Below are 23530 nucleotides of genomic sequence, written 5' to 3' on the forward strand. Positions count from 1 at the left end.
CTTTTGGATTTTGAATTCTATGGATATACATCCATGTTAATTTTGGAATAAAAATGTTTCAAATTTGCTGCCAATTAAACATCTTAACTTCCCACCCCCACTTGCCACCAGCAATCTCTAAGTACAGCTGGTTCTCTGCGAAGATGCAGCACGCGGTCCTGTGGCCCTGCAGGCCCCTGCAATGCCATAGCACAGGCTGGGTGAAAAGTTTGGGGTCACTCACGTACCGGCATCGTGGCTGCCTGGCTGAGCCCCAGCACGGGGAGCTCTTGAGCCGATCTTGGCAAAGCCGTGGTGCCGGCCTCTGCCCTCAGCTTGCCTGGAGTAGCTGCAAGAAACACATCGCCTTTCAGACTTGCACACGCTTAACAGCTTCCTTATCAAAAGAGGGGAACAGTGACCACGGTGTGCACGCAACACGGGCCTGGTTGGAATCTGATAAAGGAAGCCCAGCAGAAGTGGAGGTGGTTTTGAGAACCACGGAGGCTCTGCCCGCCTCCAGCATCCCCTGGGAGCAGGTGGATGACAGCAGAGCATCCACGAGCTTTCTGTCCACATGGTCCAGTCAGCTGCCTGATCACACACCTCACCGGGTCTGCACGTCGCCTGCTTTATGTCGGCTGCGTGTGCCAGTGGAGGAACCAGAGTGTGGAGCCGGGGCAGGGGTGGGGGGAAAGAGACCAGCGGGATAGAAGGGAAGGCACGACAACCGAATGGCAACTTCTGCTGCAGACCACGGACTGCCCTGCTTCTCCTCAAGTTCGGGGGTCCCTCATGGGACTCTCTGTATACCCACCACCACCCCAGCCCAACAGGCGCCCACCCCTTCCCTCCGCGGTGTCACACTCACAGGTGGGTTCGGACACAGCCGTGCGCGAGGATTTGTGGGAACTTCTTGAGGACGCCGATGGTGAGTGGCTGGTGTTAAGGCCCGAGGTGCCCACGTCGAGCGCATTAAAGTGCTGCTGAGCTTCCAGGCTGGAGCCCTTGTGCTGAAACACACACACACACAGGCACGCATGCACGCACGCACGCACACAGAGTTCCATATTTCAGCATCGAGATCACGGCAATGAATTAGGTGACTTCAGTTGTTCTCTAAATATTTAGGAAACTTTGAAGGGTATGGAGAGAAATACTATAACGGTTTGGAGATAATTCCAAACACATTCGGGTGGACTATTTATACAAAGATGTAATCTAGCATCTTCAAGAGGCTGGTAGCCTGTAAGCAGTGTTTATTATACTTTCTTACCCTGTAGTTTGATAGTTTAGATTTTCATAAGGGATTCGGCATTTTGTTTTTTCCTTAAAACTGTCACCTCATGCCCAGAATCTTGGCTTTCCCAGAAGCAGGCGGAGAGGCCGGGTCTAGACATAAGGTTGGGGGCGGTACTGGATTGTTAATACTCCCATGAAACGAACGTCTTTGGACCCTTCTGGACACTATCTCCCCACTGCACTTCCTCTGCAACCTCAGGGTCCCCGAGTGGAGAACAGGCAAAGGGCCAATGGTCTCCAATTCTTGACCCCTGGATCCCAACTGATGCTGGGCCCCCCGGATGCCTCTGCCTTGAGCACAGAAGGGTGAGAAAGCAGCTGTGACTTTGCAACGCTGAGGAACCATCTTTCCATCCTGCATTGGTGTAGGTGTCACAAGCCTAAGAAAACAGGGATTATAATGATGTTCAAGCTAAAGAAGGAACGTAATGCTTACTCTCCTGGGCTAGGCTTCTACCTGGTCTCAGAAGGATGATGAGATTCCTGGGCTGCTTGACGTCTCCTGGTCTCAGTTCTTAAATCTCCGTGTGTGACGCTACATGGCTGTTCTATATTTTGAGTCGTGGCTCCAGTGAGGGTGGACACTGCGTGTGCCCGAGTACGGCTGAAATGATTGCTACGAGACCTACGGGGCTTTGTGCAAAACAGAAGCGCAGGATGTGCCTGGGTTTGCTGTGCTAAATGTTCATTTTGAGGTCCTGTTGCTTGGTCAGTGTCTCCCAGATCACACCCCTCAGAGTGGGGTCCCTGGCCCATGGCCGTTGGCGAATTGTATGCTCCTGGTCAGCAGAGAAGTAAGTACAGGAAGTGAGAGCAGGAGCTGAGAAGCTTTTGTAGCCGTTTGACGTAGCCACACATCCCATCCAAGCAGGGGAATCTGCATTTTAAAAAAGCCTCCGTCAGTGACAGGTTTGAAATTAAAAAACCAAATGGTCCCTTACTGCTGAGAGTTTGAAAAGCACGGTCCTGGAGCTTTTCCTTTAAAAGGGGCTTCTTAACCTGGCAGCCTGAGATTGTGTGCTTATACGTAAGTGCAGGTCGATGAGAAGTTCCGTTGGGCTCTAATATTCCCAAAGGATTGGAAACCTCAATAATCCATTTCCGACTGGACGATACACACTCGGCCCGATCTTCAGCTGTGGCGTATGGTGTGTCTAACACCTGCCTATTAACAGCTTAACTCCACCCCTGGACGTGATACATGATGCATGAATGGACAGAGCCGGGTAACACATCCATGAACGATGACAGGGGTGTCTCATCAGTGAGCTGGTTATGAATCACCGTACAACACGTCACCACGTAGCCCGCCAGCAGGGGAGGCTCAGCAAAGATGCGACTGCTGTCTGGTCTTGAAAGGGGATTTCTCCCTCTTCCCAACTGAGTTCTCAATGGATCAGAGATGCTTTTGTTGGACCACTGCTGCTGCGTCAGTTTCCGGCCAGAGACTGGATTCTAGGTCACGGGCAGGCTGGAACGTGAACCCTGTCTCATCAGTTCTACGAGGCCCTTTCCCTCTCACGTTTTGACATATCTGAAATTGGGATGTGTCCTTCGACTAATGATAAGAAATCCTGACTGCACAGATTGGCAGCATCTTCTCTTTCTCAGTCGAGATAAAATAATGGTAGACCTTACAACTGATGGCTTCTTAGCTTTGATGAAATACAACACTCCCTTTCTTGCTTTCGCTCTTTTTCTCCCAACATTTGTGTTTGCTTGAAGAATGACCTTTGAGAAAGAGCTCTCGTCTACTTCCAAGTTCCCTTCCAGGTGTCTGACACGCCAGGAGCAGAGACGGGGGCAGCCTGGCCAGAGGGTCCAGGGGGTTCAGGCTGGGCGAGGAAGGAGGTCTGGGCTTTGGGAAGAGAAATACCTCTCCAGCACCTCTCGGAGCTCCCTGATGCAAAGCTGGCTCCAACAAGGCTGTCAGCTCAGAGCCCCAGACACAGAAATGGGAAGTACCCTGCCAGTGAAGCCACGAGGGTGTGCGAGGGGCAGCGTGCTTGTGGGACGCTCTTTTGTAGGCAGAGTATCAGCCTTAGGCTAAGGGGAGGGCAGGGCACACAGACTATTCCCTGCCTCGATGGGATGACGGAGTAACCCCCAACTTTTCACCCGTGCGACACACACCAAGTGGACGTGCTACAGGCAGACCTCGTTTATCACGTTCCACTTTATCACACTTCGCAGGGAGCACGATTTTGTACAAATGGAAGGTTTGTGGCAACCCTGCCTTGTCAGATGATACTTAGTACTTTTTCAGCAATAAAGTATTTTTAAATTAAGGTAGGTACAATTTAAAAAAACCTAATACCATTGCACACTTAATAGGCTACAGTGGAGTGTGAACAGATCTTTTATATGCACTGGGAAACCGAAAAAAAAAATGTGTGTGACTCGCTTTATTGCGACCTTCGCTTTATTGCGGTGGTCTGGAACCCACAGCATCTCTGAGGTGTGCCTGCACGGCCATTCTCTAAGGCTGGAAAGTGCCCAGCCCTGCTCTGAGTCCAGAGGCTGTTTCTCGCACAGCTCTGTGAGTTCCCAGACTCGGTGGCTTTGGGTACGTTAGCTACATCCTCTGTGTGCTGCTGTCTCACCTGAAGAAGGACAGTAACAGTGCCCACCTCACAGGAACCTCACAAGGGGCAAATAGGCAAATACCCCAAAATTACATTGAACAGTACTGGGAACATAGCAAGAGCTCAATAAATACGACCCGCCATGTTTAGTATGACCGTTTGTATGATCACAACTCACGGAAGATTCTACTTAGCCACACTTTGCCTTTACCCTCTGCTGGGCATCAGAATACCTTCAGTGCCGAAGGGTGGACGGTCTCCAGAAGTGGGTCCTCCAGGGCCAGCTCTTGCCTTCTTTCCACCCGGACCTCCGCGTAACTGCTCAGGAAATCAAGAGACCACAGCTGGAGGGGGTATATTCCAGGACGACACCAGCGAAGAGGGCTAGTGTGACAGGTCCAGGTTCCCGGTGTGATACCCCTCCCAGAACAGCCACCGGCAAGGAGGTTAGCCCTGTTACTCGTCTGAGGATGGAGTTTCTTTCTGGGCCTTAATTCCACTGCAATCACTTCCACTGGGACATTCAGAATTATCTCCCTTTCCAGGATGTTTTTATTTCCTTCTCCTTTACTGATCTCTACCCTCACCCCGAAACCCCCAAACATAATTGCCTTTAGAAACCTACTTTCCTCTACAGAATGAGCCTCAGCCTTCAAATAATTAGAAGACTTTCTTAAGACCTACTCAGTTTGGACTATGCATAGGAGGAAGTGACACATAAGTTTTTTTTTTTAGTAATAACAGACTATGAAACTGCCGGAAGCTTTCTTTCGACCAAACCTAGAACTAACCAGACCCAGACTGTCGATTAGTCTATGGACCCACTTTTTGAATAGCGCGGGTAAATCAGTTCAACGTGGGGATGGCTGAGTGACTCAGCTGTGACTTCTGCCTCGTGTGTGGAGACGCAGGCTGGGCGAGGGGTCTTGGGCCTATAGAATGCTTGTGACCTCGTTTACTCAATAGGTCACTCCCTACTTTCTCTGAAAATCTGGGATCTGGGAGATAGAAGATGCAGAGGAAGAACAGGGTCCAGGTCAGATCTGAGGAGGAAGGAGCTGATGATGTCCACCTCCCCTGGGGGCACAGGGGTCCTCTGGCAAAGGCCCAGGCGGAGAGGGGGGACTGGCCGTGGAATCAGAAACCACTGGCTGCTGACGTGCCCAGGGTAGGCTGGGAGGCCAGGGTCAGGTCCCTGAGAGTGGGTGCGCAATGTGATGATCACGGCCCCTGGCCAAGAAATACCTGTGTTTCTTATCTCTCCTCCTTCCCCACTTACTAAAGATGAGGGATTTACTTGTGCTTGTGTGTATGTATGTGTGTGTGTGTGTGTGTGTGTGTGTGTGTGTGTGTGTATGGTGTCTATCCATCCATTATCTATCTACCTACCTATATCCATCCATCCATCATCTATCTATTATCTATCTATCCATCTATCTATCCATCCATCATCTATTATCTATCCATCCATCATCTATCCATCTATTATCTATCCATCCATCATCTATTATCTATCTATTCACGTATCTATTATCTATCTACCTGTCTATCCATTATCTATCCATCTATCCATCCATCATCTATTATCTATTCATCCATCATCTATCCATCTATTATCTATCCACCCATCCATCATCTATTATCTATCCATGTATCTATTATCTACCTATCTATCCATCTATTATCCATCCATCATCTATTATCTATCCATCTATTATCTATGTATCTATCCATCCATCCATCCATTATCTATCTATCCATATATTATCTATCTAGCCATCCATTATCTATTTATCTATTATCTATCCATCCATCTCTCCACCTACCTACCTACCCATTACCTGCTATCAATCATCCACCTCTTATGTACATGTATATAACGCAGTAGGTATGTATATCTCCACCTATCATCTGTTATCTATCATCTATCTGTTATGTACATATACAAAATGCAGTCCTTCTTTCTTTGCTCTCCTCCAATGCTCTCCTCTAGACCAGTTTAAAACCGATTTATGTTCTTAAAATTTGTATAGTTGGGAAACCCCCAAATAGCACCTCTCCTTTACCTTTGGGAGGGACTGTGACCCGCACGGCCACGTCCAGGGAATCCCGGTGTGCTGCCTCCCTTGGAAGCCCCGCCCACCCACACTGGGCTGGGGGTGCCCCCGAGGCCACAGGACCGCCAGGAACCCTCTCCCACTGGCAGCCTGGCTCTGGTACCAACCCTGCCTCGGTTGCCAGCAGGGGTTTTTTAAAGTGTTCAAAAAGGGGACTATGTCTCTGAGTTATTTAGAGGCAAAATTTTAATCTTCTTCTCCAAACAGCAACAAGGGAAGGCTGGGGGCCGGATGGAGATGAGGGGAAAATATGTAAGTAGGTCACTGAAGCAGTAACTTACTAAGGAACATCCTGGCCGCCTGGAAGAGCTCAATGAGGCTTTCAGAAGGGCCTGACGGGATGCTGGGAGGAAGCCTCAGCCCTGGGAGCACAGGGCTGGGTGTGGAGCCGGAAGGGATCTGAACTCTGCGGACTATCCTGTTCACTGCAGAGCACGGCCCAGGCCCCGCTGAAGAATTCAAGCCCGGAGCTCACTCCCCAGAAACGGAGTCCACTGAGGATGATGGGGCTCTGACGGAGCTGCCGCGGGCCTGGCCCACCCTCCCAGCCCCCTGCCCGCACCTGACCACTGAGTGTGTGCACACGATGAACTCGGGCTTGGAGTTCCACTGGTGGTAGGTGATGTAGTAGTGAGTCTGCAGCCAAATCCACTGCTGCCCTTTCGTCAGAAACCGGTAGCAACACGACTTCCCTTTGCCGAACTGCATCACTGTGAACAGAAGGTGGAGTCTGCATATCACCAACGTTAGGACGAAAATGGTCCTTTTGCCCCAAAGTTACTGTTAAAAACACCAGCTTTCAAAAAGACAGCGCCACACATTGGTCACTTCCCCAGTTGTGATGGATTTTAAGTCATTATCGAGGTCACGGTAAATGGTAACGGATATTCTGAAACAACTGAGGAATGATTCGTCTGCTTTCCCAAATGCTCAAAGGCTTAAGAGAGCCTTAAATCAGGGCAGATTCTCCAACTGGAATTTAATTAAAGAGAGGCCCTGGCTTTCCTGGGGCTCATCCTCCTGCTGCAGGTGGAGCCGTCTTTGGAGCTGCGGGAGCCCAGCGTGGGAAAGACAATTCAGACGCTGGGAGAACTAGACTGAAAATAGACATGCCAGCCAGCAGCCTCTGGACAGATCCTGCGGCTGCCAGTCTGCTGTGCATCCTCCTTCTACGCGGTTCTAAACAGAGAATCGGCCACAGGTGCCTTCCACCGCGGCTCCACCGTGCAGGGCTGCGTGGAGCCCCTACGGTTAAGTCTCTTCTGGCTTCCCTGGGGGCGCCCAGCACACACGGATGCTGCTGGTTTAAGCCTGGGCAGGGCAGAAAGCTGGGCCACGGGTCCCAGGAAGAGGAGCAGTTGGGCTTTATTTTTATTTATTTATTTGGTCGCACCAGGTCTTAGTTGCGGCAGGCGGGCTCCTTAGTTGCGGCATGGGAACTCTTAGTTGCGGCGTGCACGTGGGATCTAGTTCCCTGACCAGGGATCGAACCCGGGTCCCCTGCATTGGGAGCGTGGAGTCTTATCCACTGCACCACCAGGGAAGTCCCAGCAGTTGGATATATATATTTTTTTAACATCTTTATTGGAGTATAATTGCTTTACAATGGTGTGTTAGTTTCTGCTTTATAACAAAGTGAATCAGTTATACATATGTTCCCATATCTCTTCCCTCTTGCGTCTCCCTCCCACCCTCCTTATCCCACCCCTCTAGGTGGTGGCAAAGCACTGCGCTGATCTCCCCGTGCTATGCAGAGCCGATGGGTTTTATTGCCTCAGTGCCTGGAATTTAGCTCCTATTCATGCAAACGATCAAGAGAAAACCTAACTAGGAGACGCAAGTGAAAAGGAGGCACTGCATCTACCAATAAAATAATATTTGTAATAAATTCTTTGAGCCTGAGACATGATTAAATGAAGATTGTACCAACACATTGCTAAGGGGACAGCTGGAGACTCAGGTAGACAACTAAGTTACTCACAGGAAGATCCAACTGGATTATAAACTCAAGATGCCGTCAGCCTCTCCTCAACACAAAAGGAGGAGGGACTTTTTCGACTGCCTAAAATATACCCCAGAGTACTCAGAAAACACTTTCCTGATACTTTACAGGAATCATACTGTTTACTGTCTTCCAGGGGGTCTAGAAAAACCTCTTCAATGGACAGTTTGTCCTTATCAAAAACGTTTGTTCTGTTTCCTAGGAGACTAATATCTTGAGGTCATTTTAAAAGGCCTGATCATCATAATTGTTAATCAAACGTTCTAAAGCTTAAAAAAAAAGGAGGGAACTTCAAAAGGCGGGGCGGGTCAGGGTAGAGGCCCAACAAACTGAGAGTGTCTTGCCCGCTCCTTCAGACGCTAAAGGTAGTTCTACACCCTGGGTGGCCTTTCTCCTTTGGAAGAGTCAGAAGCGGCCAGCGGCTTGAAGTAGCCGTGCTTCTCACATTTCACGGGCCCCCGGAGCGCTAGGGGATCCTGTTAAAACGGATGCTCTGATTCCATAGGCCTGGCGGCGGGGAACCTGAGGATCTATACGTCTAACAAACTCCTTCTGACACCCGCGCTCTGCTCGAGGACCACCTTTGAGAAGCAAGGGGTTAACGTGTTAAAGGTGAGGCTTATTAACACCTAGGAGCGGTTCCTGATGGAATTCACGCCTGTGCTCGAGTCAACGAGATTACGATGGGTCGGACAGACGGGCATCCGGCGAAATGCAGTGCTGGTGGTCAAGCCGTGTAGCAGGAACCGTAGGTCAGTATTACTACAAATGCTCCTACTCAAAGGCAGAACCTGGCGCCAAAAATACGGCTTTAAATGGTGAATTCTCGACCCCTCTTGCTAAGTGAGAACCCAGATGTGCTTGTGGTTTCCCCTCCGTCACACCATGAGCCTCGCCCCCCATCCCTCCGCCAGTGTGTTCCCCCGGTCTGTGGCACAGCGCCTTCCCTGACCCCGTCCCCCAGCGGGGTGAGGGACCCTCCCCTGAGCCCCTCGATACCCTGTGCACAGCCCCTTCCAGACACCAACATCCCGTCAAGTCACTGCTTTTCCATCAAACCTTCCTCCTGCAGGGCAGCAAGGGGATTCTGGTCATCTTTCTGCTGTGGGCCTCGCTCAGTATCTGACCTGTTGCTTGTGACCCACACATGTCTGCTGACTAAAGAAGAGTTAAGTGAATTCGGTATTTTGTCTTTGAAACGTTACTGCGTAACTTAGAAAAAAAACACGGGCCAGCATCACCTTAGTTTCTTAAGATCAAAGAGCCTGCATATGTCAGGGGTGCTGGGAAGGGGCTGGAGGTGGAAGCAGACAGACCAAAGTCAATTCCGGGTGAACGCAAAACACGGGGGGATCCGGATAGGGACCTCCACCTACTCCTAGATCATCTCAGAGAAGACCAAGCCCTCCACCTCAGAAGAAACCAAGTACTAAGTTGACTTCCAAAGCCTAAGAGTCCTGCTGTCAGGGCTCCGGGAAGAGAGCGTGGGGTGGGGGGGGCTTTGGCCAGGGCTGGTGTGAGGTACTCACGGTGCTGGTGGCACCTGGCCAGGAGTTCCAGATCGTCCACGTGGTAGTAGTCATAGCCCGAGGTTCCCAGAACTTCAAAAGGCAGGTATCCTATGATGGGAGGAGCTCTGCCGAGCACAGTGGGGGGTCATTCATCAGAGAGGAAGTACCGCAGGGCTTGCGTAATGATCAACCTGGGGGCCTCATTTCCCGAGAATAAGAGCAGGAAAATAATTTTGCAATGGTCAAAACCAGAGAGGCTGTGTTTTCCAAAGTGCTCAAAATTTTTTTGGCATTTAGATACTCAGTTCCCTTGGCCTGACCTGGCCCCGATAATCATAAATGTGGTCACTACTGAATAATTAAAAACAGCTATAGATTGGCTCAGCCCAACCTCAAAGTGTAATAGAAAATCAAAGGGTGGGAAGGGGAGATTTCTTGTTCTTAAACTGTGAAAAATGTCACGAAAGAAAGTAAGAAGATTGGGTTAAAGGGACAGAAGGGTGGTGAAAGAAATAAGATGAGAGTTTCCTTCACATCTGGTCCTGCCTGATGGGAGCTGGAGAGGGTCCCGAGTCGGGTGGCGGGTGAGGGTATCCCAAAGATGTCCCAGGCTGCAATGCCTGGCTCTCCTGAGATGCTCTGACCCAAACCCAGGACATATCTTCAGAGGGGGCAAATGCAGTGGAGGGAAACCTCCTGCCCCCGGCTGGGAAGCACTTTCCCCACTGCCAGAGAGCCCTTCTTGCAGAGACCAGGCCTGACTTTCCTCCCCCAAGGAGAGCCTGGCTCATGGAAACAAGCACTCGCAAAGCACCCAACCCAAATATGTTTTTCTTTTCACAAACCTGTGATCCAGAAATAAAAATTTCCATTCCAAGCTATGTCTTGAAGTGAATTCCTCTAAAGGTTTGTCAACGATGCACATTTCCTGTATTAAGAGGGAGAAAGCTATTACTCGGGGTGCCAGATGCTCCCCCCGCCGGTTAGTTCAAGAATGCGCGGTCGGCAACAGAAGTTAAAATCGTTTGGAGCAAGTCTCCAAGTTGTCTTGGACTGCGACTCCGCATCTGTAGCTAATTTTGGTATTAGATGATGCTAAATTTATTTCACAAGCTGGGGAGAAATACCTAAGAACCAAAATGTCACACCACTCCCTTCCTATTATCTAGACGTGTGGTAAACATGTGGAAAATGGCTTTCCATCTGAATTTGAATGACTGATTTAACTCAACATTCATGCAACGTTGAATCTGCAATGCTGAATTCATGCAATTCATGTTGAGTTCATGACGTTAAATTCTGATGCGAAAGCAATCACAGATGAGAGACCACAGGCCAGCCCTCAATTTGACTCAGTTTTTACCTCCGCCTGCCCTGAGTGGTGTCAACATGGATGTGAAGGGTAGGGAGGCTTACAGAGTTCTAGAAGAGCATCTCTGCAGGATGACCAGCAATTCATGCTGCCTTCCAACAAAATGGCTCGCAGGCCACCAAAGTTCGGGGAAAGAGCTTGCGGGGCTGTCACCGTACAGAAATCAGACATTTAACGTTCTCAGAGTCGGTGACGAGTTCATCGAAATCTTATTCTTTCCCAGAAAGACAATGAATTACCCATCACTCAGTGTGACTCAGTGGTACTCGCTCCGCATGATAAATTCTCTCCGGGTACTTGCCTTTAAGAATTGCGGTGTTGCCAGGCGAACGGTGGCAATGAAGCAGACCTCCTTTCCCAGGGGCATTCGGCAGGGCCTCGAAAGGGCGCTGTCAAAGCCGTTACAGGAGGGGCTGGGCGCTGGGCAGAGGGGAAGAGACACAGGTCAGCCCCGGCTGGTGCAGAGCCAAGCCCCACCGGGCACTAACTGAGAGGCCTCAGGTCCATCAACTGCCTCATCTTCACGGCAACTCGGGGACCTAGGTGCTACTCTCATCCCCCCTGCACAGGAAACCGAGGCTCAGACTGGGAAGCAACTCGCACAAGGCCAAACAGAGCTGGAATTCGAGTGAGCAACACAGTGCTCTGCCCCCCCCCCCCCCCCCGCCACAGTCCTGCAGCCACGGCGGTTACTGTGCCGGGAAAAATTCTCTGCCACCTGAGCAGCCAGCCCCATGCTGCAGCAGGGCCTGGGTGCGCACATCAGCCAGTGTCCTAAAGGATGAGCTGCACCGTCAGGCGGTGTTTCTGATACTGATGGGCTCAGGGGAAGTAGCAGGTCTTGACACACGGTGACCCCACCTCTGCCCCTGGCCCTGGAGCGGCCCACTTGGGATTCAAGGGCTTCTGTCCTGAAACCCCCCATCTACCCACCCCCAGGAGCCCATGCTGGTGCAGCGGCTTCACTGAGGAGATGGACTCAGGACTCAGGGTGGCCCCAACAGGTATGCAGTGTCCACGAGAAAACTCACTGCACAGGTGACAAAACCTGCTCACTGTGTCTTATGTATTCTTACAAGTCCGGGAAGGTGTGACTTCCCTTATTCTACAAATGAGGATACTGAGAGGTCCAGGAAGCTTGTGCATATTAACTGAGGTGACTCAGAGTGGAAATGATGCAGCCGGGCCTCCACCCAGGTCTTGGGACTCCCAAGAGGGGGCTCTTCTGGGCTCCTGCCTACCATGATGCTGAGACCAGGCCCCCAGAGACCTGGGAGCCGAATACCTGTCTTCATGGTGCCTGTGAAAAACTGCTTTACCTTCCAGGCCAGAGACAAATTCTGCTATTTTAGGTGGAGTTTGCTAGGTGGGAAGAAGAGCCCTGTTCAATATGAGAAAACTCACTGAATTCTCTCCAGATTCCCCAGAACCTTCTACATGATGGCCCCCATCCCAGGTCAGCTAATTCAGAAACTCGGGGTAAAGCCCAGGTATCCGCACTTTTCAAAGCCCCCCAGATTTACTAACGTGCAGCCAGGGTTGAGGATAATTGTTCGAGATAAACTATACCACCTCTTGCTTTTTAAAATGTATTTGATTATATCTTGTACATTTCTGAACTTGTAGATTAAGACAGAGTTATGTTTTCCAATCTGAGAACATAGAAGGCGTCAGAAAACTAACTGCGTTCTAAAATGAAATCTGAGCGACTCTCTTTGGATTTTGGCTTTCCGGGAATCCTTTGTTTTCTATGTTTACAGGTTTCTAAGTGATTCTATCTATAATGGGTCTTCTATCTATAGTGGTCTTCTACTCACTAACATGAATAAATTCCTTTTACCAAACATAGTCTCTGAAGGCATTCACATAAATACCAATAAAGGTTTCCAAACATGAATATAAAGTGGGTAAAATAAAAAATCGTGGGCCTGAGAGAGTTTACATCTGTCCGTTGTTGGCCTCCACAATTTGTAGGGTGAGCCAAGGAAGTCATCAAGAGAAAGGAAAATAAATCCACAAAAGGGAAGGGCCTGCAGATGTGAACATCTGCATAATAAAAAGACATTTAAAATTCCCCAGATGTGAAATATCCTCTCTGCTTGAATCTATCAGACATCTCCCGCCAGAAAACAACCTAATAAAATTCTCTTTCAGGATAGCAAGACCTTCCAAGTGAACATCTGAGGACTTCCCAGGCATTTAAGAGAAAGTCTCTTTAATCTGTCTCTAAACCATGAGCTGGTTTGATCCTTTCGGCTGCTAAATTCACGTGCTGTCAGTAAGCGCCTTCCTCAGCGATTTACAGCGAGGGGGACAAGGTTGGGACCACCAGCCTCCGACCACTTCTTCAAGGGGCAGAGCCTCAGATCGTGGAAATTAAGTGGGTGTTTTGCAGACCTTGCCCTTGGCCTGGGTGTCTCCCAAGGTGGTTTTACCAGAGTCCTTTTATAACTTCGAAGGCTTTAGAGATGGAAATTTCCCAGGAGGGAAATTTCAAGATCGCCTGGAGTCTGCACTTGATAAGCCAGATCTGTTACAGAGGGGCCTGGAACTGAGCAAATTCCTTCTGAACAAACTTCTCCCACCACAAAACCTGAAGCAGATGAAGGCCTGATCAAAGGCGAATGTGAATCAAAGCTGAAAGCTGTAACAGAGGGCAAGGGGAAAACCTTGGGGGAAAACCAGGGGGAGGAGGACACTTTCAACCTTTGGCCAGTTGCACCTGAAATGACTTGTCCTCTCAGCAGAAGCCTTCTCACAAATTCTAGAGTCAACGAGAGCAGGCTGTGCCCCGGGACCTCCTGGTAACAGGGAATACTTAGAGTAACTTCTCTGGTACTTCTTATCCCGAGGTGGTTTAAAAACATTAATTAAGGATTTAATTAGTTGTTTCGATTTAAGTCATAGAAAAAAATAGATCTAATTACAACTGGCCTCCCTAGCCTCTCAGAAGGATTAACCACTCATTGCAGCACAGCCCCATCTTATCAGATCTCTGACTGCTTCCAGACTTTTCCTTTCCCCGCCACCCAACAGGCATGCGTGTGCACACGTGCGTGTGCGTGCACACACACACACACACTCACAACCAACAAAAGTGATGAATGCTTGCTATTGACACACTTCCCATCCCAGCCCCCCAGAGTTACTCAAAAGTGATCTGAGCACAATCTAGTGAATCATTACAGTGCGGCCTCACTGTTTTGTTTGAGGTGTATTATTCATAACAATATTTTACAACATTTATATCTTGTGTCATTATAAAACCCAATATACTATCAAAGATAAGTAATTTTGTGGTTATTTGCCATGTAAAAGGATCCAGTATGTGTTTGCATCCCATTAATACAAATAATGAAAAACTATCTGTTTTAATCTGTAATAAACTGATTTATCGTGCAGGGACTGCAAGACACTAGAGAGATATTTAATTGTTACCTCTGCCCTCCTCAAACACATATGAGGACACAATCCCCAGAATAAGTAGTTTACTTTGCATCAGATGTAAAGGAGACTCTGGGAGCCATAATTAGATTATTTCGAGGCAGACAGAGAGCCGTTATTCCTGACTGATCTAGTATGTTCTGGAATGGAGAAAACGTTCACCAAACTATACTTTTTAGTGATTTACATGTTCTGTGTAGAGTGAATACATAGCTTTTATAGTATCCAAAAGAAGAAGCGACCTTGGCTTTCCCAAAACTAAAGAACTCGCCTTCCCCACGCGGGAACAGGGGCGAGGCGTCTGTCTCCAGCTCTGAGTGGGCGTCTTACCCACAGCAGGCGTCCAACATGTGTTTATTGAACGATGCTCTCACGAGATGACCTTCCAGCTCACGGCTTAAAGCCTAGTTCGGGAAGAGACCTTCTGATCCTGGCCAGCAACCAATAGGCAGACCTTAAGATCCCAAGGTGGCTTCCCTTCCACAGCCCAGCCTGGTACTGCCGGTGGCTGGCGCGCAGTGGGAAGGTGGCCCACGGACACGGTTCTGGTTCCAGAGGCTCAGGCTGACTCACTGCCCCCTGATGCATTAACACCGGTCAGAAGGACGCCTGGGCGAGATGGGATGTGAACCAGCTGCAAAGCACTCCGTGGAAGACAGTCAAGCGCCCGTCGTGGGCCTCGTGCTTGGGGAGATGCAGGATGTTAAAAGGGTCTACAGGGTTACGGATTCCCTTCTTTACTCCCAGATCGTTCATCACTGAAGCCTCTGATTACAGAGATCCCGAAAGAACTTTGCGTGGGCTGGCATTCTTAGGCCCAAACCAAGAGATCCCAGAGGTTCTCTGGAGGATAAGAAGGATGAGGTGTGTCTCAGTTGGCATCCGGGGCTGGCTTCCAAGTCTGCCTGATGACAGAGGTGAGCTCCCAAATCAGTCATGACGAGGAGATAAGGATACCATGGGGGCAGGGAGACCCCAGGGGGTATGAGGACGGCTTCCAAAGGGATAGGAAAGATGGAGGGAGAGGCAGGGATGGTGACAGGGAAGGTCAGCCAACAGCACAAACTGGGAATAAATGGAGAAAGAGGTAACTTTTTCTCCTCAGCATCGGTTCAGCCATCAGGCCCACACAATGGAGTATTCTGATCAGAGATGGCCTGCTGATAAATTAGTCGCAACAGCTGTAGGAAAACACACTAACAGTCCACAAGGAGAGTGACAAACAGCTTTCTCTGCCCTTCTTGGAACAAACGAAAAACAAATCCGGTAGGTGTCTGGGAAGACGTGAAACAGTTGATGAGGAGGTTTGTAAAGGAAGAATGAAGTCCCTGAATTTCATTTGTGATAAATGTCCAAAATGTTCGGGATGGAGTGTTAGAATGTGGAGGGAAAGTAATTTTCTGCACCTTCATGAGAAATCATCTCTAATTACGCACTCTTTCCAGACTCTTTCTCTCTCTTCACAGTATCCTTCCCCCAGTGTGTTGTGAAAAGCCAGCCGGGTGACTGGGCTCTTAGGAGAGTGGCAGCAAGATAATCCCGTGCAGTTTTTAGCCTGGGCCACCACCCATCTTGCTGGGGTAATACACGCTTCTTCTTTTCTTTCTGCCAGTTCTGTTTGGCATTTGGAAAAAACAATGTCGGAGAAAGGCTGAGAGCCACACGAGGGAGCTGGGGGTTTGCAATGTGCTGGACTGAAGAAAAAAAAAAATCACCCTAATGGGAAAATACATGTCTTACTTGAATTTCTTCTTTGCCCTGGCATTCATCAATTAAAATGAGTATTCGTCGGGGCCAGGAGCTTGTGAGGGGATAAGATCTCCCCCAGACGGTTGGTCCACAGGGCCTGGCTACTGGATCCTCAGGAGACTGAACTTCCTACAGGCCCTCGTCCCCTCCTCCAAGTGGATATCTTGTGCACATTTTTATCACAATCATCGGACAACCCGGACAAAAGTTCCCTGCTCCCGGGCTGAAACAAGCAGGAAGATGGGGTTGATAAAGGTCTGACCGTTCCTCACCCCTCCATTTTAATAGATGCTCATGCGGAACGATGCCCTTGGGTAACAGTTTGTTCTTGACTGTGATCGTGATTCCTCTGCAATCTAATCCGGCAGCAATGACCGTTGCTGGAGAAGGACGCCGCGCATCCCCGTCTGGGTGGCAGGGACACTCTGCTGCTTACTCTCGGGGGCCTGGGACAGACAGATCAGACTTCCTTCCATGAAGCTGTCCTTCTGGGCGAAACTCACGTCCCCACTCCCAGTGAGGTCTGGTGGGCGTGCGGTTGGTTCCCTTCACTGAGACGTCTCCATTAGTTCAGCTCAGGAAAAAAAAAAACCAAAAACGCCAAAGCCGTAAAGTGAGGCAACCTACGGCAATCCCACAGGACATCAAGGTTGATAGCTGGAAAGCGTCCGCTTCTGCCAGCATTTCAAATCTGGTTGCGTGGTTAGAGGTGAGTAGGTAAAGTGAGGGCAGGGAAACTTTTATCCTCTGGTGTGTGGTTTCTGGAAAGCCCAGAGCAGCATGTTTGCCGAGGGTGACCTACTTGGAAGCACACCAGCCACTTTTGAAATACTGCTTTCTGGATTTCAGTCAGATGCGCGCTTAAATCCAAGTCTTGGGGCGGAGGTCGGCTCACAGAGAGGACAGCCTGCTTCCAGACACCAAGTTCTTTGAGGAACGGGGACCTGCTTCTTAGGACCCCTTCAAGCTGCCCCTTCTTAGGACTGTTCACTATGCCTGTGAACATCATCTGGACGGTTCCTTCCCGATCAGACTGTAGGGCTGGGGCTACCTGACTTGGGTTGGGGGTGTATTTATTCGAAAGCTCAAAAAAAAAAATCTGTTAGCAGACAAACATAGCCCCAAATAAAGTAATTTTGTTTCAACTCTATTCTGGAAACAGTGGGCAGAGCAGAGGGGGCCCAGGGGCTGCTCTGACCAGTGGTCCACCCCGGGCTCCAGGCCACATGGCTGGGGTCAGAGCGGGCTTTTTTATGGGGACAGGATGAGACATAAGCTACATCCCAGCTTAGATTCCTACAGGAAGCTTCTCACAGAGCAGGACAGAAACTGTCCCGAAGTGAAACAATTTGAAGAAAACGACTTTCTCATCCCATTTCCTGACACGTACGTCCTCACACTGATGAAAAGTCTAGGTTAAAGATGGGAAGTCCTGTCTGCCTCCCGTCCCCTAGAGCATCTGCGGCAAATGATGGAATCCTAAGGAGTGACCAAGACGTAAGGATACAGGTGTAGGGAAATTCCATTTTGCTCAAGTATTTAGGCAATGGTTGGTGCGTTTGTCCCAGTGCCCAGGAGTGTGTGTGTGGGGGGAGGTAAGGTGGCACAATGGATGGGTGAATCTGGAAACATCCAATTAGAGAGTTTAAGCCCGTCAACAAGGGCAAAGGTGCTTTGTCCTCCCCCGCCCCGGCCTCCCAGGGTCATAGGGCCGGACGGATCTGAGCAGGTGAAGCCAATGGCATCTTCATCTACGTGGTGTAAGCGTCTCCTCTCTGGCTCCGTCCCACCCTCTCTTCCCTGCCCTGCAGCCTACACATTTAACTTGGGGCCTTTCAGCTTAAGGCCCAAGGGTTCCCGTGGATGTAAGTTTGGGGTAGCAGCCAGCACTTATCAGCCTGGGTTCCCATCTATCTATCAGATGGGTCGCTGAGATGAGCTCTAGGCCGGGAGAGGGTGTCAACGACAGTTCTGGGGGGCCTCCCGAGTGAGGGGCCTGGGAAAGACATCAGAAGGGGGGCCACTGGCCTCCCAGCACCCCGAGACCCCAGGTGGGAGGGGGTCAGTGGGGAGTGAATGGAGGCCAGGGGTCAACTTCTCTGACCACTCAGCACTGCTCCAGAGGCCTGCCAGTGCAGACAGTTCACAGGGCAACAGAAAGTAACACACTCCAGTTTACCCAGTGTGTACGAAAGTGGATTTCATCTTCGCTTTGGATTTAGGGACAAAGAAGTGGCGGGAGCCCTCCAGGAAGCTGCTGCCCCTTCCCTGGAGTGTGCTCTGGGCTCAGCTAAGGCATGCTCCATCCTCAGCTCCCAGGGAAGGACGTTATTTCCCCACAAGTCAGAAGTCTTTGGCCTGAACCCTGGATCTGCCCCCTTCCACCTGTGCATCCAGGGCTGAGGACTGAGCCTCAGTGTAGGTCAACCTGAGTCCATTGGGCACTTATTTATATGCCAGGCACAGACTGTGTGGGCCCAGGGAGGGGTGCAATGAGTCCACAGGTGAGTAAAGCTCCCCATCCTTTCCAATCCATTATTTCCTCTTGACAGGCATCAAACAAGAAGACATCAGACAACACTCCTCAAACTCATCAGCCCTACAGAAATGATAGGACTTTTCATGGTAATGGACCAAAGTAGGGTTTTCTGCATAGTTCTTTGAAGTATGAGCAGGTATTTTATGAAAATAAAACTGATTTGCAAGGCAGAAATAGAGACACAGATGTAGAGAACAAACGTATGGACACCAAGGGGGGAAGGCGGGGGTGGGTGGTGGTAGGATGAACTGGGAGATTGGGACTGACATGTATACACTAATATGTATAAAACAGATAATAAGAACCTGCTGTATAAAAAATAGTCTTAAAAAAAAGAAAATAAAACTGATGTTCACGGTCATACTTTCTATCCTTTACGTACTGCTCCTTACCCTGTGCCTGCCTGGGACCTTGGGGAAGCTGCCCGGGGTGGCTCGTGTAATAATCATGTTTCTGGATCTGATGCTTTGACATCTGGGGCCGTGCTGACCCTAGAGGGGCTGCTCCTCTCAGGGTCAGACAACTCCTAGAGATAGCAAACAACTCACTTCCAGTGTACGTTTCGGAGGCAAAACCAACCCATCCAGAGCTCACACCCCGCACCCTCTCCTCTATCAGGCTCTCATACTCTGAGCCACTATCCACCTGCCCTAATCCCCGCCCCGCCCCCCACCCAGGGCCAGACAACCAGCGGCAGTCCTTACACCCGACAGCCTGCTGTAATTATTCAAACCAGCCAAACCCAAGCCTGCTTACTCTGCCTCGCCTGCTCTTTTCTGCAGAAACCATAATAGAGGCCTCTGTCCATGTTTCCTGAGCTCCCTCTGCTTTTGGCCTATCCTGGTGCCCCCGTGTGTGGCCCTGCATGGCGTGCTGTGACCGTTTCTAGGGATCTGTAAGCATAAACCTCTTCCTTCATCACAGTCCTTTCCATGTCTGTGTGTTTTACCATATTTGATTTAAAACAAATCTAGGGTACTCTTAAAACAGCCTGGTACATGGGCGCAGGACACGTGATGTGCACAGGTACAGACATCATGGACCAACAGAATGCCAGGCGCCGGGGAGAGGCCTGCGTCTGCATCTAAATGTGTAATAGCCACCTCGATCTGTGGGAAGCAGCAAAGCCTGAGGTTAAGAGTATGAGTTCAGGGTTAGAATGGTTCTGAATCTGGGTCTCTCACATCCCACCTGTGCACTTGAGACTTAACTCTTTTATGAATCAATTTCCTCCTCTGTTAAGATAGAATGAGGCCTTATATGTGGAACCTAGAAAAATGGTACAGATGAACCGGTTTGCAGGGCAGAAATGGAGATACAGATGTAGAGAACAAATGTATGGACACCAAGGTCGGGAAAGCGGAGGGGCTGGGGGGCGTGGGATGAACTGGGAGATTGGGATTGAGATGTATACACTAATATGTATAAAATGGATAACTAGTAAGAACCTGCTGTATAAAAAAATAAATAAAATTCAAAAATTCAAAAAAATGGAATGATGCCATATATCTGGAGAAAACTATAATTTGAAAAGATACATGCACCCCAATGTTCATAGCAGCACTATTTACAATAGCCAGGACATGGAAGCAACGTCAATGTCCACTGACAGATGACTAGGTAACAAAGATGCGGTATATTTACACAATGGAATATTACTCAGCCATAAAAAAGAATGAAATAATGCCATTTGCAGCAACATGGATGGACCTAGAGATCTCATACTGAGTGAAGTAAGTCAAACAGAGAAAGACAAATATCATATGATATCACTTATATGTGGAATCTAAAAAAAAAAAAGATACAAATGAACTTATTTACAAAAGAGAAACAGACTCACAGACATAGCAAACAAACTTATGGTTACCAAAGGAGAAAGGGGGTTGGGGGAGGGATAAATTAGGAGATCAGGATTAACAGATATACACTACTGTATGTAAAATAGATAACCAACCAGGACCTACTGTACAGCACAGAGAACTATACTCAATATTTTGTAAGAACCTATAAGAAAAGAATCTGAAAAATATATATATTCATATATATACACATATATACATAAAACTGAATCACTATGCTGTACACCTGAAACTAACACAACATTGTAAATCAACTATACTTCAATTAAAGAAAAAGAAAAAAAGATGGGATGACGCCATTAGGACCATCTCATGAGATTGCTGCCAGGATTCAACGAGACAACCAGTGTCAGGACTGAGCCCAGGGCCTGGCACTGAGGAAACACTCCTAAAAGGGGAGCTATTTTTATGATCCCATCGTTCCACGTTTATTGAGAAATAAACCTACAGAATCAAATCTGAATGATTTCTTACGTTAAACCTTACTTTAGCGGCCAAAAATGGTTGCATGTTGGTGACTTCATAGGGTTCCATCTTAGAAACTCATCTGACTGACACTTTTGGCTGTTTTAATCCAAGTGAGAATTATAGTTCAGTTTGTCCACAATTACATTTGGAGACTCTTGTCTCAAGAAAGCTCCCCTAACTTTGGTTTGTTTAGCAGGCTCTGCAAAGACACTCTGGTTTTAAACTCTTGGTTTTAAAACTTCCACTTTCAATGCCGTGTGTTTATAGCAGTAACAGTTCCCCCCACCAAAAAAAAAAAAAAAAAAAAAAATCACACATAACTTCCACACATTCTTTCAGGCAAACAAACACTGTCTCAACTTGAAGAGAAAATAAAGCCTTGCTGGTTTTAAAAAAAAAAAAGTCTCAGGTATTCACAATGAAGCCTGCCTATTTCCTTGAAATCCTCTAAAACGTGATAAAAGACAGGAAGCTTCAAAGTGACGTCCAGTAGCATCTTAATGAGAGTCGTGGAAATGTACATTCCCAGGATAACGCTGGTCACCAGCCAATCACAACACGGTACCCTTCATTAAGTGCGTGTGCTGTTATCACGGAGACACGTGGGAGCAGCATCCCATAATTCCCACAGTCTCGGCACTCTGGGGACCCTTCCTTGCATGCGACCAACTGGGATAGGCTGCTACCCCAGCAGCTGGCATTATGGCCACGGTACACATTTTAAGCAAATTCCAAACCACTGCTTATATTAATTCAAGGATAGAGGTGCCTGGCACCATGAGCAAGAGGAGTGTCATTAAAATTCCTACGGAATGCCATGTAGTGTTACAGTGGGGCAGTGTTTCTCAAAGTCCACGACCCTTTGCATCAGAACCCCTAGGTTGTTTTCCAACTGCTCAGTCCCAGCCGTGCCCTCAGGTGTGCTGAACTAGAATCTTCCAGGGACATCTGAGAATCTGCACGGTAACAGGCTGCCTCACCCAGGGAACCACAGCACCGGACTGGAACCACGTGGAGTTTTCCACGAGGTACCCCTTAGGTCGGTTTCTTTACTGAGTCGTGTGGTTCATCACACACGTGTCTCATGAGGTTCAGGAAAGCCTCTCAGGTGAGTCAGATTAGACACGGGCAGGTCTCGGCTTCATCCTGCTTTGCCCAGATTTAGGGGCGCCCTTGGGAAGGCTGACCTGCCACCACTCCCAACCACTCGGGCACCCCGAGCCCTAGGCGGGGAGCTTCCGCAAAGGGCCCCGAGTTGGCCAGGGAGCCCATCATCCAGGCGTCAGCCCTGAACACGGGGCCTGGAGGATCGAGCTGTTCAGCAAATAGTTGGAGCCCCTTAAGCAAAGCATGTACATGCACGCAAATAACATACAACAGGGACCGTCATTAGGACTCAGTGCCGTTACTTCGGCTGCTTCTAATGGAAACTCTGGGACTCATCCGACGGGGGTAACAGACTGGACCGTGGGTCCAGAGTTAAACAACAGCAAGCGAAGCGCCGCAAGTCAGCGGCCAGCAGCCACTCCTTCGTGTCACCCACCGGCGCACCCCCTCCTTCCCGTGGCTCACCTTTCTGTATTTGTTTCCCTTTGCCATTTTTTCTCCTTCCCTCTTCTGTCTTTCTACCATTCCCTGTCAACACTTCCTTCTATTCCCCCTGCCCCATCTTTGCTATTTTATGAAATGTTAGAGCTTTCAAAGTTAGGTGTTTTGTGTTGGGTTTTGAGGACTGGCCACTCTGTGCCGGGCTCCCCAGTGGGGCTGCGTGTTGGGACTTGTGTTTCTGAATCTCTGGCATCAGGCCTGCATCCCCATTTTGCCTGGGTCAAAAGTAAAACGGATGGGCTTCCCTGGTGGCTCAGTGGTTGAGTCCGCAGGCCAATGCAGGGGACACGGGTTTGTGCCCCGGTCCGGGAAGATGCCGCGGAGCGGCTGGGCCCATGAGCCATGGCCGCTGAGCCTGCGCGTCCGGAGCCTGTGCTCCGCAACGGGAGAGGCCACAGCGGTGAGAGGCCCGCGTACCGCAAAAAAAAAAAAAAAAAAGCAGAAGCCAAGGTTAGGGATCTTCATGTCACAATGAAGCCCTATTTGGCTGTGTGTAGGCTGAGCCCATTCTTTATTAACCGTAAGTTGTTTCTCACAGCATAGAACTATTCCATTAGCCTGAAAATAAATAAATGAATAAGGTGCCTCTCACTGGGACTTCATGTGCTGGCATAAACAGGTGGGGATGCGTGTTCTTCTCGAATGGGAGGTACCATTTAGGAGCACAGAAAACACATCTTGGGAACACAGAAATCCAAATGCAAATATGGAAAGCACATATGTGCCCTTCCCTCCCGCCCCTACGTGCACGTTTGCATGAGAAAAGCCACTGCCCCAATCATACAACAATGAACGCTTACCGTTGTTGTAAGAGCGAAAATTTCCTACAAATTTTATGTATTCATAAGTTGGAAATTCCTTTGGGTTCAAGCTGCCTCTGAGAAGATGGCAATAAAATTCTAAGTCGTTGTCAGCTGGGCCATTAAAGGAAAAAAGGAGAAACGGAATGAGAGCTCTACAGTGATTCTAGACTAAACAAGCCGCATCTTGTGAAA

The 23530-nt window shown here is 49.0% G+C and overlaps 1 protein-coding gene across 6 annotated transcripts in view; it reads right to left on the minus strand.

Annotated features, from left to right (window-relative positions):
- NPAS2 (neuronal PAS domain protein 2) overlaps positions 1-23530 on the minus strand; it is a 179475-nt gene that overhangs the window by 21912 nt on the left and 134033 nt on the right. For 5 of the 6 annotated variants that reach the window (XM_049696068.1, XM_012535937.3, XM_033401768.2 and 2 more), the window contains 8 exons: positions 23336-23449; positions 11170-11288; positions 10342-10424; positions 9515-9621; positions 6546-6693; positions 4100-4184; positions 851-992; positions 228-328 (listed from right to left, as the gene is read on the minus strand). In XM_049696068.1, coding sequence (XP_049552025.1) covers positions 228-328; positions 851-992; positions 4100-4184; positions 6546-6693; positions 9515-9621; positions 10342-10424; positions 11170-11288; positions 23336-23449 — 899 coding nt within the window. The remainder of the gene's footprint in view (positions 1-227; positions 329-850; positions 993-4099; positions 4185-6545; positions 6694-9514; positions 9622-10341; positions 10425-11169; positions 11289-23335; positions 23450-23530) is intronic. The other variant, XM_033401772.2, reaches the window with a different exon arrangement.

The sequence above is a fragment of the Orcinus orca genome, chromosome 13 (assembly GCF_937001465.1).
Source record: "Orcinus orca chromosome 13, mOrcOrc1.1, whole genome shotgun sequence".
NCBI classification, from domain to species: domain Eukaryota; kingdom Metazoa; phylum Chordata; class Mammalia; order Artiodactyla; family Delphinidae; genus Orcinus; species Orcinus orca.